The sequence below is a fragment of the Oryzias latipes genome, chromosome 21 (genome assembly GCF_053564925.1).
Source record: "Oryzias latipes strain Hd-rR chromosome 21, Olatipes_Hd-rR_3.1".
Taxonomy (NCBI): Eukaryota; Metazoa; Chordata; class Actinopteri; order Beloniformes; family Adrianichthyidae; genus Oryzias; species Oryzias latipes.
The window spans coordinates 6460877-6477720 of NC_136257.1; the positions used below are offsets into that span (position 1 = coordinate 6460877).

General features: G+C 37.6%; 1 protein-coding gene and 1 long non-coding RNA gene across 3 annotated transcripts in view; one reads left to right on the top strand and one right to left on the bottom strand.

The window, feature by feature from the left end:
* Positions 1 to 2824: 2824 nt before the first annotated feature.
* LOC105356747 (uncharacterized) lies at positions 2825 to 14632 on the bottom strand. Of its 2 annotated transcripts, none has more exons than XR_013652757.1 (3): positions 14497 to 14632; positions 12058 to 12205; positions 2825 to 2994 (listed from the first exon to the last, which is right to left on the bottom strand). It is a non-coding gene; the product is annotated as an uncharacterized LOC105356747 (long non-coding RNA). The 2 variants fall into 2 exon arrangements; XR_013652758.1 differs by lacking the exon at positions 2825 to 2994 and adding an exon at positions 8179 to 8402 and having other exon boundaries at positions 14428 to 14565.
* Positions 14633 to 14845: 213 nt separating this feature from the next.
* klf7b (Kruppel like factor 7b) overlaps positions 14846 to 16844 on the top strand; it is a 90792-nt gene continuing 88793 nt past the window's right edge. Inside the window, exon 1 of the mRNA XM_004081436.5 lies at positions 14846 to 15386. Within this exon, the coding sequence (XP_004081484.1) occupies positions 15285 to 15386 (102 nt within the window). The 5' untranslated portion in view covers positions 14846 to 15284. The remainder of the gene's footprint in view (positions 15387 to 16844) is intronic.

Sequence of the window (16844 nt, forward strand, 5' to 3'; positions counted from 1 at the left end):
TGGACTTAACTTATAACGATGGACTTATAAAATCTCACGATGGACTTCCAGGTTATTTTATTTTTACTGCTAGCTTTAGTCAGAACTGAGGGAATGGTGTTCCAGCCTCTGTTTACTGGCTGCTTTTAGACAGTGAATGCTGTGCATAAATGGAATTCTGAATGTGGTCTGACAGGTGAGCTACAAACTGGGGCAAAGGTGGAGAAGACTCAATTTTGTGATGAAATACAGATAAAAATGTTTTGCTGGGGAAAAAAAGAACTCTGACTCTTACTAACAGTGTGTAAGGTCCTCATGCTGTCATGTCACTGCAACGTTGTTATCAGAAAATTGATAAGGTGTTGCTCCTTCAGGCTGTAGATAAACACTGCATTACTGTAGAGAAACACAGCATTACTCTCCATCACAGTTTTGATAAAATAGTCTTCCACTTTGAGCAGCACTCAAACCTCTTTGCTGCATCCCCCCCAATCCTGCCATGTACAAGTTTACTTTTTTATACCACGATATCTGATGGTAGTTCATGAAAAGTCTGTGATAATTCTTACGTTTTCTTTTTTTGTACATTTCAAATCGTATATTTGTTGTTTTTTTTTCATTCTCCATTTAACATTTTTACCCCGTTTCCACATCAGTAACCGAAACCCACATTCCCTTACGTACTATGAAACTACCACAAAAGTACTGAGTGTTGCAGTTCCTCAAATGACCATTGGGGGCTGGTTTCATAATGGAATGGAATGGAAAAAAGTTTATTTTAAATATAAAAAAACACACATTTAAAAAAAAGAGGAAATAAAGAAAACGTTTATACTTGAGAAAAAAATAAACAAAAACATTAATATAAGCACAAACACAGAAAAAAAACTGAACACATTATGAACAATAATACAACTATACATATTTGAAATGGTGTGAGAAGATGTTTAAACTTATATAAACTCACTCCCTGTTCCACATCAATATTACTTACATTAGCAAGCAGCTTCTTTATTGATATATGTTTTATAATGTAATCTATGTAGCTATAAAATATAAAAATTTTTATAGAGTACTGTCATAAATACTGAGCATGAATTATAATTAAAAAAATACTATGCGTATATTAAGATTAAAATAATATACACATACATATTATTTACATGTGTATACTTACATACATATATACATCTACTATCCATCTGATATATTTGAATATCGTTTTAAAATCATATTTTATATCTTATTTTAAACAGTTTTATGTTTGGACATTGCTTTATATCTGCTTCTAAACTGTTCCACAGTTTTGCTCCACAAATAGAAACACTGAAACATCTTCTATTTGTGCGTGCTTTGTATATGTAAAAAATGTTTTTTTCTTCTCAAATTGTACTCTCCCTCTCTTTTCATGAATAATTTTTGAATATTTGCTGGTAGCATGCTATTTGTGGCTTTGAACATGATTAGTGCTGTAAGCAGCTCCACCAGATCTGTACATTTCAATAATTTTGATTGAAGGAATAATGCATAATGCAATGATTCGTATCGCCCTCTTTTGAAGTATTAACATTGAATGTAATGTTTTTTTTTTACAATTGTTTCCCCATACCTCCACACAGTAGTTTAAAAATGGTTAAACCAGGGAACAGTATAGAATATAAAGTAATTTATGATTTAGGACAAATTATGCTTTATTTAGCACTGATATGCTTTTAGGAGAAGGAATGAACAAAGCTATCACCTTCCTTTGTCCTGCCCAATCACCCAACAGAGTAAACCTCAGTTAATATAGTTTGGTCAGTTCATGCTTTATTTCCCACCTTTAACATAAAATATTAGTGCTCCAGGTAATATATGTTCATATAGTTTAAATTTTAATATTTTTATGTAACTTTCTATTCTGTGTTCCCAGACTGAGCCATGTAAATGTCATAATTACTATTTTTATAAAAATTCTATATAATGTTGTCAAGAATGTTTTTTAGGTTAAAAGTGGTTTTGTTTTGACATGTAAAGTACTTCGAGTACAAAAATCTCCAACAAATAAAGTATTTATTGCTTGTGATGTGTCAAACAGTGGTGCTGTTTTTAATTCTTCTGTAAAGTTCAGAAATTCATGTCTTGTGCTTTTTAATTAAAATGTGTTTTCTGTCATTCAAAGTTTAATTTTAAAAGAATTTAAATGTGTGTTTTTTTTGTGATCTCCAGGAAACATTTGCAGCTACTCTTTCTGGGATCAAATAAAAAAAAAAGAAAAATGTTCAGTCATGGTCTTTAAGGGCAACTTTACTTGTGAGTCTTATGTTCAATTTAACGCTTTTAAACTAAATCCAAAACCTCAAACAACAAAAAACAATGTAAACTTTTGACTTTGACCATAAATGGGATTTTCCCGTGGCTAATATGCCATATAAATGAAATGGAACTTTTGCTATAGGATTCTGTAAAAGTCTAACAAGCTTCACTAAATTTTCCCTTAAAAAAACATTTTCTATTATGTCTTTAAGTAAGTCTTTTTAGGACAATTGAAAATGTTTCTCCAAAATAATCTAGTCTTTCTTTATGTTCCTCTGTATGACATGAAGGAAAATTGTGAGGGTTTTGTTATACTTATTTATGGCTGCTTTGGAGCACTTCTTTTTTTTGGTTGTGTATTTGCATTGTGTAATATCTTTTTTTTTTATTGTACAATCAGACGCATCACTCAGTTGCAATAAAAATCAATTTTCACACAAAAAAATCTGCAAATATTTTAACAAAAATGCATAAATCCACTAAAATGCAGGAGCTTGTGACAAATGGATCTCTTTTCATGAAGTCACATCCCAGCAGAGCAAACCAGCTCAGCGGCAGCCTGAAACAGCCGATCTGTTTGGTGATGCAGCCGACATCCCTCAGCCTGAACACAGTTCATGATATAGCAGTGCTTCTGAAATCAAAAGCAGTCCAGCAAAACAGCAACTCTTCAGCTTAGATTGCAGCAGCTCCTGCACCCCCTCTGCAAACCCACGCAATCTGTCAAAAAAAGATTAACCAAACAGACAAACAAACAATCATTAAGATCCTGCTGGAAGTTAAGAGTTTCCTTTCTTAAAACTCGACATCATCCTGAGGGGCTGGCTCAGAGTGGGACTCTTTACGTGAGGTCCTGACAGCCAGTAGCAGGAGGATGATGGGGAAAAAATAAATAAAAACTAAGCGATCACTACAGCAAGGTGCCAGTCCATCCAGACACACTATCCATACCTGCATATGAAATCTCTGTCATAAAGGCGAGAGCAGAGTATGAATTATTCATCGTCATTGCAGTTTTTGTGCTGAATGTGGTTTTAGCCCATGTGAGCAGAGTTTGGCATCCTAGAAACAGGAAATGTCCCAGTTATGTACAGAACCAGGCGTCTAAAAGCAGAAACACTTATTGCTCTGACTGAAAGGACCAATTCAACCTTTTTTTTCTACTAAATACCAAAAAAGCATGGGTCTCATCAGGGCAGAGCAGGACTAACACACCACAAAGATGATGATTTCACTGATACTCTTGACACTGTGTTCTGCTGATTGCCAGCTTGGTGCATCAAAATCTGTTCTCTCTTTCCATCGACTTCCATTTTACAAAATTGGATTGGAATTGAATCTTTATTGTCACTGCAACAATACGTCTACAACAAAATTGCCACAACAAAGGCGGCCAGATAGGAAAAATTGGGGATTAGACTTAAAAGGAGAGGAGACGGTCTGACTTTACTCCAAAAAGAAACAATCTGGTTTTAAAATTCAATTTAAAATTTGTTGCTTTATTTGTATTTAAGACAACTGTAAGCATGTGAGTTAAAGTTTTTTTCCAAATCAGCTTGTGGGGATTTTATCAGTATTGTTGCCCAACCACGACTGGGATCATTGATAGCATAAACCCTTGTTTCTACTGTTCCGTATGGTCTACTATAGTTCAATGGCGGTCATCCAGCCGCTCATTTCTTTCTGCTTTTGGTCCTTTATGTATATAAGTTATTTAATGTTGTTTGAGAAAAGATTGCAAGTGGCAAAAAGAAATACAACCACTTTCTTGAAGTTTTGACCTTCAGCCAATCAACGGCTTTCAATAGTATCTCCGCCCTAACTGGTCCGTTCCATTTTCTGTGGTCCTAAAACCAACAGGGACCCAAAAATGGTACGGTTCGGTCCTGCTTGGTCGGTCCATTTTATAATGGAAAATCCTGGATTTGACCGTACTAAACCGTGCCGCTCAGTGGAAACAAAGACAACTGGACCAAGTGAGAGTGAAGTCACCCATAGAAAATGGTTTATTTCCAGCTGCAACGAAATGAAGTCAATTTGTTTGCTAGAAAGACTGTTGGAACCAGAAATCATCAGTAAGCAGGGATTGGTCCGAGTCGGTCCCACTCTCATCATTTAGGAGTGAGCTTGTTGGAAGGCTACACCCCTTCCACTTAAAGCGAGCTCGGGAGAATCTATCAAACATTTCAAATGTTTGACATGAGACCAAATACTCCTCAGTTTATAACTTAAACAACTGACACTATAAAAAAAAAGGAAGATTATTGAGAACATGTTAAAAACAATGATTATTCTGACAAATAGAATGACTGAGTAATCTCTGTTTATTTCTCATTAGAAGTCCAGGGGATTTTGGCTTTTTGGAGCCAGCAGGAACTGGCTAGGTGTTGGGAACATGAGGGGGAGGGGTCCCTCAGTTTGGTTGTCATATACAGTTAAGGGCTGGGATAGGCTCCAGCAACCCCATGACCCCCAAGAAGGGTTGGAAAATGGATGGATAGTTATCTCATGGGGGGTCTGAGCCCTTTTAAAAAAATGTTAACTCGTCAGTGAGGGGTTGGGGGATACAAAAGAGGAAAAAGTTAGGAACCAGTTGCTTATTGGTTCTGACAGCTTTGGAGAGAAACACATGGGTCCTCTGGAGGAAACCAAAAGATCCTTCTGTCTTTACACAGATCTGGCAACAATATTTTTTTGGTTTCTTGCAAAACTAACAGCAGTTTGGACTTCTTTCTGTCAGAGAAAGCTGGATGTTAAAATGGAGTTCAGTCGAGGTCAAGAGGGAGAGGAAGGTTTCAGGGACACGACGGCATCAGAACACAAAAACCAGCCTGCCAAATCAATCAGAATTTTCCGCCTGTGTGATTTCAATGCCCATTCCCATGCAAACACAACCAAGCTCAATAAGAGCCTGGGCTAATGTATCGTATAATCTTCTCTAAATTAATATGTTACACACAATTGCCTGGTAATTAATTCCTTTCACGGCATTTCAAACGAGAGGATTATTTCAGATGTGTCAATCATGAGACCTGGAGCTGTTATTGTCTGGTGTGATGTAGCGCTGTGAGGGTGACAATGTTATGTGCGCTGGTGTATGTCTGCCATGTATAAACATCTATTACCTTGGCCTTTAAAGCACCGGCGAGCAGGGCTGGCCATCAAATGAAGGTCATTGTGACGACAGGATGAAGGGAAAAGCAGCAGCCTTTCGTTTTATGGCTTCATAAAGAAGATAATGTCTCCACTGGTTCCTCACTCATCCAACATCCACCCACAGTTCCCTTTCATGGCGTTTAAGTTCTCACAGTCGTCTTTTACCTCATTGTTTCTGTGTTTTACAGCTTTTTCATCACTGTTGCCTGAACCAAAGCATTCAAAAGTGTGCACCTTTCACTTTTGTATGTTTTCTGTTGGTTTTTACCTCAACAAAGTATGGTTTAATGCAGGAAACAAGTTCCCTAAAGAGTAAATATCTTTGTAGTTTTGTGGTATCTGTTCAATGTGCTGGGATTTATCTAAACTAAATGTATTATTAAATTAACATTAATAAAAAAAGATTGTGTTTTCTAATGATCAAATTGGTCCTAGTTATTATTGGTTTTTAAGAACACATTACCGCTCCCACAAAATTAAAGTTCAAATTCTAAAATATTCCAGCACTGTTTTAAAGTAAGGATTATATTCTCCTAGAGTGTACCTTAAAGTATTTATCCTGCCATTCAAGTATCAACACAGGTGTAAGTACTCAAGGAACCCCCAATAGTACGTAGTGTCACAAAGTTCTGACGTTTACAGCCTGTTAAAATATCATTATCCTTGACTGTATATGAGGGCTAAGTGACTCCTCCCCCCTGGTGTTTCAAACAGGAAGTACCTTCTGGCTCCAGAGGGCAAAAATCCCGTAGACTTCTGTAGAGACATTAGCAGCTATTACTCAGTCATTATTATATTTCAGAATAAGCATTCTTGCTCTGATACCTTTAATAACATGTTCTTGCAAATTCTATTTTTTTCCAAGATGTTTTGTTTTTTACAGCAAGTTACTCAAGTTAGAATCAGTCAGTCAATCAGATGTCTCAATAACAGTGTGTGGCGCCCACATCAAGCATTTGAAATGTTTGATTGACAGATTTCTCTGATCTGAGTGGCAGGGGTGTGGCCTTCCTACAAACTCACTCCTGATTGGCAAGAGTGGTCGCCATAGAAATGTTGACCGACTTGGATGAAGCACTGCTTACTGATGATTTCTGGTTCCAGCGTGTCTGTATCGCGTTAAACCAAGTCACTGTCTATGAGTGACGTCACACTCGCTTAGTCCAGTTCTACTATACAGTCAATGGTTGTTATGTCCACAAGGTCCACTTTTTCTTTTATTTATACCTAAGTTTGGTTTAAAATAAACATTTTTGAGTGTTTCTAAAAAAAGAAATGAATATTAAACTAAGGATTTCAGTGCAAACAGACAAAATTTTGTAAGCAATGGCTTTTGAGAAAAAATAATTATGTAGTGAAAGTACTGTTGGTGCCATTTTTAGGCATTGAAGCCAAATTATTTATTACCATGAAGTAACAATTGTAGTTTAACCAAATAAACCTGCCTCAGATGATGCTTTTTTTTTTCTTTTGCCTACAGCAGATACACACCAGATGAACATGTTCCCATTGCTAAATGTAAAACTATGACAATGTATTCACTGTACTCATCATTCATAATAGCTTTCACTGGAAATACAAGCTAATGACACCGCTTGGTGCATTTTGCATTTGCAAATTAGATAGGCTTTGTAGTTGTAGTTGTATGGAATAGATTGACATATGTACTAAAGTGAGCATTATGTTCTTACTTACTATGTGTAGATGATCTAATAAAATAGATATTTCTTGCATTTTTTTAGCTGCTCCTGATTCACCACGATTTGAATGAAGAAATATTTAGAAATGCAATGCCAAGCTTAACTTTCTTTATATATTCTTCTGCTTTTTAATAACTGTAATTAATCTGAGGGATATCCATTGGAACAGGTCTGTCTTAAATATCAAGCAACTGATTAAAATCAGTATGTTAGCCACAGCCCAACCCCATATGTATCCAAATGTGCATCCAAAAGCACGCCGGCAGGCACAAGGTTTGTCTTTATTAAAAACCAGAAAGTGCAATTAGTTCCAGAGTATGCTTAACCCCATATACCTCCCTCTGCTTGAGGACATATTATTTCTCCTTTATTAGTTAAAACATCCCGAGCATGAGAGGAGGAGGAGGAGGGGGGCAGACAGGAAATGCTGCAACAGATAGATAGCAGAGGCTGAAGATGTATGCTGGCTGGAAGGCAGACAGGTGCTGTTTCTGTGTGACTGAGCGTTGTGAGGAAGATGGATTCCCTGGATGTCAGTGACATTATTTGTGAAATATGGTGATAATGATGGTTACTGGTGGAGTGTAAAGGTGCCTGGAGCTGTGATGTCCCCAAACGACAGCACTAACACATGTATGAGTGGACATATTATGGGCATTTTTCAATCTAATGGGCTGTCTGTAAAACGGCTTCCATAAATAAAGTGTAGTTTGTATTTGACCGAGCGAACGTTTCCAAAGATGCGTCTTCCTTTAATACCAGAGATGCTTTGAAAATCCTTAAACGGTGCCATAAATTCCAGATTACTACATGTTTTGAACTTTCTTAGATGGGACTAGGGAATAGATCACCTTTGTCTGCTGTGGTGTGGTAGTGCCGTCCTGAAAACCTTAACCCCCTTGTTGGATATTGCTTCCAAACACAGCAATATCCAAACGTCAGGGAAGGTAAAGATGAAAAATGTCCTCCAGTTTTTTTGTTGTTGATATTTTAGTTACTTTTGTGCATGAACGGCTTCTCCTCAGGTACTGTGAGAGCTGTGCTTCTTCTCATGGTTCGCAGATTTTGCTTTGGCCCCAGGATGTTTTCAGCAGACGCAAATATTTTGCAGCATCTTGATCTTCCAGCTTAGTGATTCTTGCAGGAGGACATGGTGTTTGTGTCTCATCTTTGTGCCAGGGCAAGGCATATCCCCTGCTTTTGGTCTGCAACACGCAACTTCTGTTGATAGCAGCCACTCTAGTGGGTATTGACACTGACAGTGGACTTGTTCTATAAATCAATAAAAGCAAAAAATTGACAATCTTTCGTTAGGCATGGTAAGAAAGTTTACTTTGGTAGCTGCACATTTGACTTTGTCATGTGGCAGAAAATAGTGCCAGATGGATAAAAGCCAATGACACAGGTGACCAGATAGCACAACTAATATGCAATGTGAAAAAGATTGTTTTGGAAACTTTCCTGGCGTGTCAAGCTGTGGTGAACTAGTGCACAAAAGTTTCAGGGCCGTATTGCAATAGAAGCTAAGCTAACTCATCAACCTTTTGAGTCTGTGTTTACACCAAACATGATTTGTGCTTCAGAGGTATCCAGCTCCATTGTTAGGTCTATGCACAGAGAAGGTCTGTGCTGCGTTTTGAGAGTTCGCCATCGGCAATGCATTTTTGGTGGCAAGGCAGCACGCATATCATTTTCAACAAAGCAGTGCGTTGCTTCCAGAGTTCAAATTTCTGGATCAATTCGATCAATCTGGATCCCGGCTTTGGTAGTTTAAAAAAAAAAACATGCACGCAAAAAGGTTGCAGTATTTCAAATCACCACTGGAGGCAGGTGTCAGAAGAGCTTTCCAGTGATACCCGTGTTTAAAAGGTCACAGCAGTAATTAACTTATGAACATTCTGATTTAAATACCTTTTTTATGTTTATTTCTTTTGTAACATTTATATAGCTTGTGCATTTATTCGTTGTATTAATTTAAATCAGCATCATTTGTGTTTTGTGCATTATAATGTTATTTTTTGAATGGCAGGATGGGTTGACTCAGGGTTGGATTATTATTATTATTATTATTATTATTATTTTAGAGACCCTTTGTGTAAATTTTGAGAACATGTTAACATGTTAAGATAGCCTATAAGTGCCAATAAACTAGAAATCAACTTATTTTTTCTATTGGGATGTTATTTACACTAGATTTAACCGTCAGAGTTCTGCAGAAAGGCTAGGCTTTCCCCACAAACCTGTTTTAGACAAAAAAACACAATCATTGAATGTTTAAAAATCACTAAAAGGCAACAACAACATGAGCTCCAGTAAGCGAATCTTTTGGTTAAAATGTGGCAAAGAACAAGAAAAACAGACAGACTGACAATTGAAAAGGCTAAGGCTAAAAGTTCACACGGACAGTTTAGACAGTGTGAAGTGAAATGCTAAACACCACAAGAACACAATTTGAGAGAAAAACAAAGCCTGAAGCTGGGCTAACTCATCCCTAAGGAGAAGCTTTAAGCAGAAAACAAAATCAAAGATCTGAAACAGTTTCTTTTTTGTTTTTGTTCAATTCCATTTCCTATAAATCTGTTCGGCGCCTCTTCAGTGTCGCTTTGATTGCGCCCCCTCCTCTGTAACTCCCGCCCCCTCCCTCTCTGTCCTCAGCAGCAACTTTAGCTGCAAAAATCAATGGGGAGACAGTCATGAAACAGTCCATCCAGAAGCCATCTGGCCCCCGGTGGTCCTCTGAGAGCAGCAGCGTGTCCCTCAGAGACAGAAAACACAACAATGCAGACAGGCAGCGAGAGGAGCCACAAGCACACGGCAACACAAAGCAAGAGAAAACTCAATAACACCTAAATCCTCAGGAAGGGCTCCACATCCTGTGCTTGTTACATCAGACTGACACAAACAGTTTCAAGGCTTCTTCTGAAGTTTTTGCTACTTTAAAAAAAAAAAAAATTGGTATGTGCAGCAAACGCATCACAAAAATAAAGTTTTGTGATTCACACTGAGCAAAGCACGTCCATCCTGACTGATGAGCGCCTGCAGGGGCTCAACAATACTCAAGACATTGGAGACCGTTTTGTTTTAATGAATCTGGCAACAAAAGTAAACTTTTATTATTATTTGTGAGATGAAATCTGCTTTAGTAGAACATAAGCCAAAAATTACTGTCGTGGTTACACATCTGGGTTTCGAATTTTGACCTTTAAATTATGTGTCCTATTTAGCTAATTATTAGTGCTTGTGTTGTGTGTTTTTTAAGTGATATTTCTGTGTGCAGTGAAAAGGGGGCCTGAGCAAAAAGGTTTAGTCATCTGAAAAACTGGAAGCTTCTGACTAATAAAGGATACAAATCAAAACAATGAACAAAAAAAACACAATGATAAGATATGAATTTTACAATTACACAAGACAAAAGTGGAACAGGAAAAGTTTGGGAGGAAAGGGTGAGATGAAAGGTACTTAGAGTAAAAGAAATGAAATGGTAGAAATCAAGATGGAGATGAAAACATATATGTGAATCAAACAGAACCATTTTGAACAATTATTGTCAGAAAGGCACGTTTGTATCCATTTGGGCTTGTTCAATATATCTAAACTGGTTGATAAGACATTTCTGGAATTTGTTTTAAAAAAAATTCTGACTTTGAAAGTTTAAATGAACTCAATGGTAAAGTACTTTCCCTGTAGTTATTTTAGAAATCCTCCTTTTATTTGCATAAATAATGTGGTCAGTTCCATGTGCTACAAATCAAATTTATATCTATGATTCTAATCATTTTAATCATTCTTATCCTCAAAATCATTGTATCTTGCGTAATGCTTTCTTTTAAAGATTAATACATTGTACACTTTCCATTTAAGAGTTAATGTACTTCATATTTGTCCACTGTTTCTTTGTTGTTCAGACCTGACATAAAGCTGCACTGAAAAGATAGAAGAGGAGGCAGGCAGTAGCACTGCCTCACCAAAGAGGGCGCTTGTGAGCTTACATTTAATCCTTGGTGGTTGCTAAAAAAGTTAAACAGGAGTCCATATTTTATGCTTTGCTCAGCTTGAGTGCAAACACTGCAGATTTAATATAAAATCTTTCAAAGTTGGAATTTTACTAAAAATGTGAAGTAATGAAGAGACGATCAATGGTGGACCGACTCAACTTCCCTGAAAGACTTCTAAAAAGATAAAAAGGATTTTATATTATAGTCATGGAGATTTTTGTCCAGAGAAAGAAGACATATGGACTTAGTATGCAAGTAGTTAGACAAGTGTGTATGTGAGAGAAGATATATCCTTCGTGGTGCTTTGTCTATGTTGTTGGATGTCTGTAGCATTCACCTCAGTGTTTTTAGAGGCATACTGAATCGTTATACAGTAGTTGACAAATACAGAATTCCTTAAAGAAAAAAGTGGTTAAGGGGTTAGATGACTTACTTTAATTCTTCTTTTTTTAACTCTTTACCCAGTTTGAAAAGATGTACTAATTCTTTTGAACTTTGAAAAACCACGTAACCTTTTTGTGACATACGATTGTCTCAAGTAACACTTTCTTTGTTTTAACACAGTCATTTTTTTGCAGGTTGAACAAATGTTTACCCATGAATGAACACAGAAATCTTTCAGAAGAGGCAATCTCAGTAATATTAATTGCACTTCTTCAATAAAAAAACTAATATTTCATATATCAAGATATTGTTGAAATGTGAAAAATGTATTTAAAAAAAAAGGGAGAAACCAATAAAAAAAAGAAACCAAAGATATAATCCAAGAGATATCACAATTTTGCATCATAACTCTTGTGATTGTTTGTTTTTAACCAAAACTAAAAACCTTTTGAACCTTTACAGTACATTTTGAACTGAAAACTATACTACTTGCAGGTCAGCCTCATTTCTAAATCATTGTGTAAAACCAACGTGATTGGCAAACGCACCGGTGAGGGCAGAGACTACCAAGGCTTAACAGCATGGGGTCCAATCATCCACTTTCTTCACCTGCTGGATCCCTTTCAGGGTCACAGAGATGCTGGAGCCTGTCCCAGCTGCTGTTGGGTGCCGGCGGGTACAACTGGGACAGGTTACCTGTTTGTCAAAGGGTTAAACACACATTTACAACACACGTATGTACAGTATGGGGAGAACATGCAAACTCCACACAGAAAGGTCTCAGCTAGAGTTCAAACCTTCTCACTGTAAGGCTATGACAAAAACCACTACACCACAGTGTAGTGTAGGACACCTAGTGTCCTTTTTTTTATTTTTTTACTACAAACCTCATCCAGACAGTCCGTTTGTCTTTACATTGATAAAATAGTATATCCCACCTTTGAGCAACAAAAAAAGTACTTGCACTGAAAGAAAAGTATTTTGGGGTCCTGATGGTAAAAAAATGTTTTTAACATGTTCTTGTTGCATTTTTCTCATGGTCAAAAACAAATATATAAAGAAAATTAAGATTAAAACTGATTGTTACGAGCAAACCATCTGCAGGCCACAAGCCCCATGCTTTGCTCAATTCTGATGCATCCATTTGCAGACGACTAGATCCGTGCACGTCTTTGCTTTCCTTGTCGCATTTGGCTCAGAACTGTACAGTTGGATAGCTTCAATATTGCTCGCCATTTTTATCGCACTGCCACTGTTAGCTGGGGTTTGTAAACTAGAGGGAGAGCATGTCAACACGGAGATGATGGGAAACGATTTTTAGACTGCAGGAACTAAGTCCCAGAAAAACAACACTTTTTTATTTTTATTTTGGCTAAAAACGACATCATTATAATTAAAGATCACTGGAAAGGATTTTGAAATAGACCAAAAGATCATACATAAGAGTGGGACTTTTAAGGCGTGACTATTTACCCCAACTATCTTATTCTCTTTTTTAACAGCTTTGTGGAAACCACAGTAATGTTCTATAAAGTGTTGTTCTTAAGTGTGGCAACAAAGATCCACATTTCACTTTCTCTTTGCATTTTCTGATATAGAATTCCTGGTGTCCTGTTTATATTTCACTTCCCTGTCTTCTCTAAATATATTCAAAGTTTTTATTAGTTAACACATAAAATGTTGGAACCTTTTCTCACTAATGTTTGTCTCAGCATAAATGGTTGAGCACAGAGAAGCCTGGATTTTTTTTTTCCTATAGAAACCACAAAAAATATTTTAAAAAGAAAAAGGGTATAAACTGGAAAAGTACTATTCAAACTCTGTCCAGGGCAGTATCTACATTACTTTACTCTGTTTGATTGTCCAGCCTCACAGATCTAATATCTACAAAGAGTTCTAGTCATTACAGTGAGCTCTGATGGAAAATCGAAGTAGGGACACGTGGCATGACCCAATTTCCTGTAATTTACCTGTTAATGACTGCTCTCTGAGTCACAGTCCCACAAAATACTGAGGTCACTCACTGACGTTACTTCAACTAACTTTCTTTTAAACTACTTATGTACTCTCTCCTGGTCCTGGGGGGCAGGATCACCTGCAGCTGGTTTCCTCTCTTTGTAAGATTGAAACTTACAAAAAGTATTTGTTAGAGAATAACATAATCGTGTATTTATTTTGATCATTTTTATCCACTGAATGCTGGTATCCTGATGCACTGTGAAAGGGGAGCTTGTAAACAGAGAACTCTCAGCTACAGGAAGTGGGGGCGGTTTGCTCCACACCAACAGTCCTGCTCTCAACTGAATCTCTAATGAACTAGTGCTGCAGTATGTCCTAGCCAACTACACAGGTTGTTTTTCTGATTTTGGCCCAAAAAACAGAATGAAATACTACAAGGTGCACCGTAAAGCCTTAATTTCTCTTTAAAAAATGTAAGTGCACCTTGAAATCCAAAGCGCTTTATGCTTGTGGTGCTCACTGATTCTGAAACAATTCTGAAAGATACACGGCTCTCTGTCAAAATGTCCGTCTGCTTTTAGGAGTTGCAAACAAGTTTGGGTATTAATGCTCTTTCATCTTCAAGCTAGGTTGTGATAAACAGACAACTTTGGTGTTTTTTCTTTCTCATTAATCTATTACTTTTTCTTATTAATTTAGGACTTTAAATATCATACTTTTTATCTCGTAAATGTTTGACTTTTTTCTCGTAGATTAACGATATTTAAAGTCGAAAATAAATTAGGAATTATTTGTAAACTGGCGACAAAACTCTGTCATACTGTAAAAACAGCTAAAAATAAAGTTATTGGGGTGGGACTTTAGAAAAAAAAGGTGCCTTTATAAGTTCTTACTTTCACAAATGGACAAAAAGTTTACAACTTTTGCTTCAAGTACTTCAAATAAGCTGGTGAATTCACCTCTTCTAACCCTTTGCTTAACCTCCCCAGGTAAAAAAAACACGCGTCACAGAGGTGACGCTTCCATACCGACATGCCCACAGCCCCTTTAGCTCGCCCCCTTTCCTTCTTCAGCAGTTTCCCGCCGCTGTTTGTGACTTCGCTCGTGCTCCTCCACAGCTCGCGCACTTCTCCGCTCTCACCTCTCCGCTTGCGCAGCCTGTTGTGACTGCGAGAGGAATGCTGCTGCTTTTATATAGGCCTCTAAAAATAACTTCCCCCCTCTCTACCGTCTGACCTCAGACTGACGGGGCCGCGCGGCCAATGGGCTACAAGCGTCCCTGAACGCCCCGCCCCCTCACTCTGTCTCAGCGCCTCCTTAATTGGACGCCAGTGACATCATCACTCCTATTTGCCTTATTAGGTCACGCATGAAAAAGACTGACAGGTGGCTCCTCCTCCCTCATGCTTCCTCGCGCCGGTCGCTTAGATAGGAGAGAGGAGGGAAAAGGGGGGGCACAGTCTGCTGCTGGAGGAGCGAACCTGGCAACCAGGCGGACGGGCAATCTGGCAATGCGGAAATAGATCTGGCACCCCGAGCCCGCACTGAGGAGGAGAGGCGTGACAGAGCGCGAGCAGAGAAGAGAGGAGGACACAGATAACAAACACTATACTTTTCGCGAAGCTGTTTTTTTTCCATTGAAGTGTCCAGGTGTTTACCTGCACCAATTGCGTTTTTTTGTCCCTGTTTTTCTCCTTTTATTTGAGATACAAAAAGAAGAAGAAAAAGTGCGTTTTTTTTAATCGTTTGGATTCCGTACATCTTTCCTGACTTTTTTATTTTTATTCTTTTTTTTTCTTTTTTTTTTACATCAAACATGGATGTGTTGGCGAATTACAGTATTTTCCAGGAACTTCAACTCGTCCACGACACTGGTTATTTCTCCGCGATGCCATCCCTTGAGGAGAACTGGCAGCAGGTCAGTCAGATGATGCATTTAAACTACTCATTTGGTTGAAAGGTGAAAAGGAGAAAAAAAAAGAAGAAAGAGAAGCTGAAAAGTGTCTGTTTCTGTTTGGGTTTCATGTTTTGCATAATGAAGGCGCTCCTGTGTTAGTGTAGTTTTTTTTTTCTTCCCCTCCTCACATGGAGCACGGCGAGGTCCGCTGACAGGGGAAAACACATGAGGAGGAGGAGGAGATGGAGGAGGAGGAAGAGATGGAGGAGGAGGGCGCACACTTCTCACATATAAAGCAACCAACAAATACATTAAAAAGGGCAATTTTTTAAATATAATACAAGTTTTTTGGTCATAAATTTATAGGCACACACACATTTTAAGAGTAAAAGTGAAAAATTCAGCCAAAAATAAAACCCAACATGTAGCAAAAAAATGTTGGTTTCAGAATAATTGAATGTGCCAATTTATCAGTAAAACTTTGCAAATGTGTTTTTTTTTCCTCATCCTCCTCCTTCTGCTGATGATAAAGGTAAGCATTTGCATCCTGGAGCGCAGTGATGTGACTGATGTGATCAATACAGCAGTCTGTCAGTCTGATATATTTGGATTCTCAACACAAACACACACAAACACACACACACACACACAAACACATATAGAGTGTGCAGGATGGACACGTGCCTAATAGGAATTGACTCGTTCTTAAATAATATATCCACATCTGCCACAGTTTGTTTGCAGATAATCCTGCTGAATAATGCATGTCACTCACGGTGCAGCATGCAGCTTAGAATGCAGAAAAGCTCACAGACCCCTCCTAACTACTTTCATTGAAGGTGTGATTATACATGATAAAGTGTAAAAAGCTTTTTTTTTTTTAGAAATCCTTAGCATTATGGATTCAGTGCTTCGTTTTGTGTGTTTTTTTATGTCTCATTAGTTCACATTTGATATAACTTCCTTTCCTTGTAACCTATTTTGTCCCTCCTGTCTGTTATCATATTGTTAATTGATTCAGCGTTCATGAGGAAAACTAATTAGGCTTATTCGGGAGTACTGCCACCGTCTTCACTCCAGGGCAGGATGTGGTAATTTGGAAATCTGTGTTACTCATTTGATTCAATTTATTTATTTAGCACCAGTCCACCACCAATGTCCTCCCTTATCTCAGGTTACATTTAAACGAAACACATTCAGTCTAATTATTGTGTAATTACAGTGTGGCTTAATCCTAATTCAATTTGTTACAGTCTGATTGCTAGATGGGTTTTGTAATAAACATCTGATTATTTCTAGTGAATAATTTATCTGCTACATATATGAAATATCAAAAGTTTATAAGAAGTTTTTGGAAATATAATTAACTCGGTGGAGCAACAGACTGCACATGTGAGGGAAACACCCACACAAAATCTGCAACAAATGCTTGTGTGACTATAGCCTTGCATGATTTTACCCACAAATGTATCTCAGATG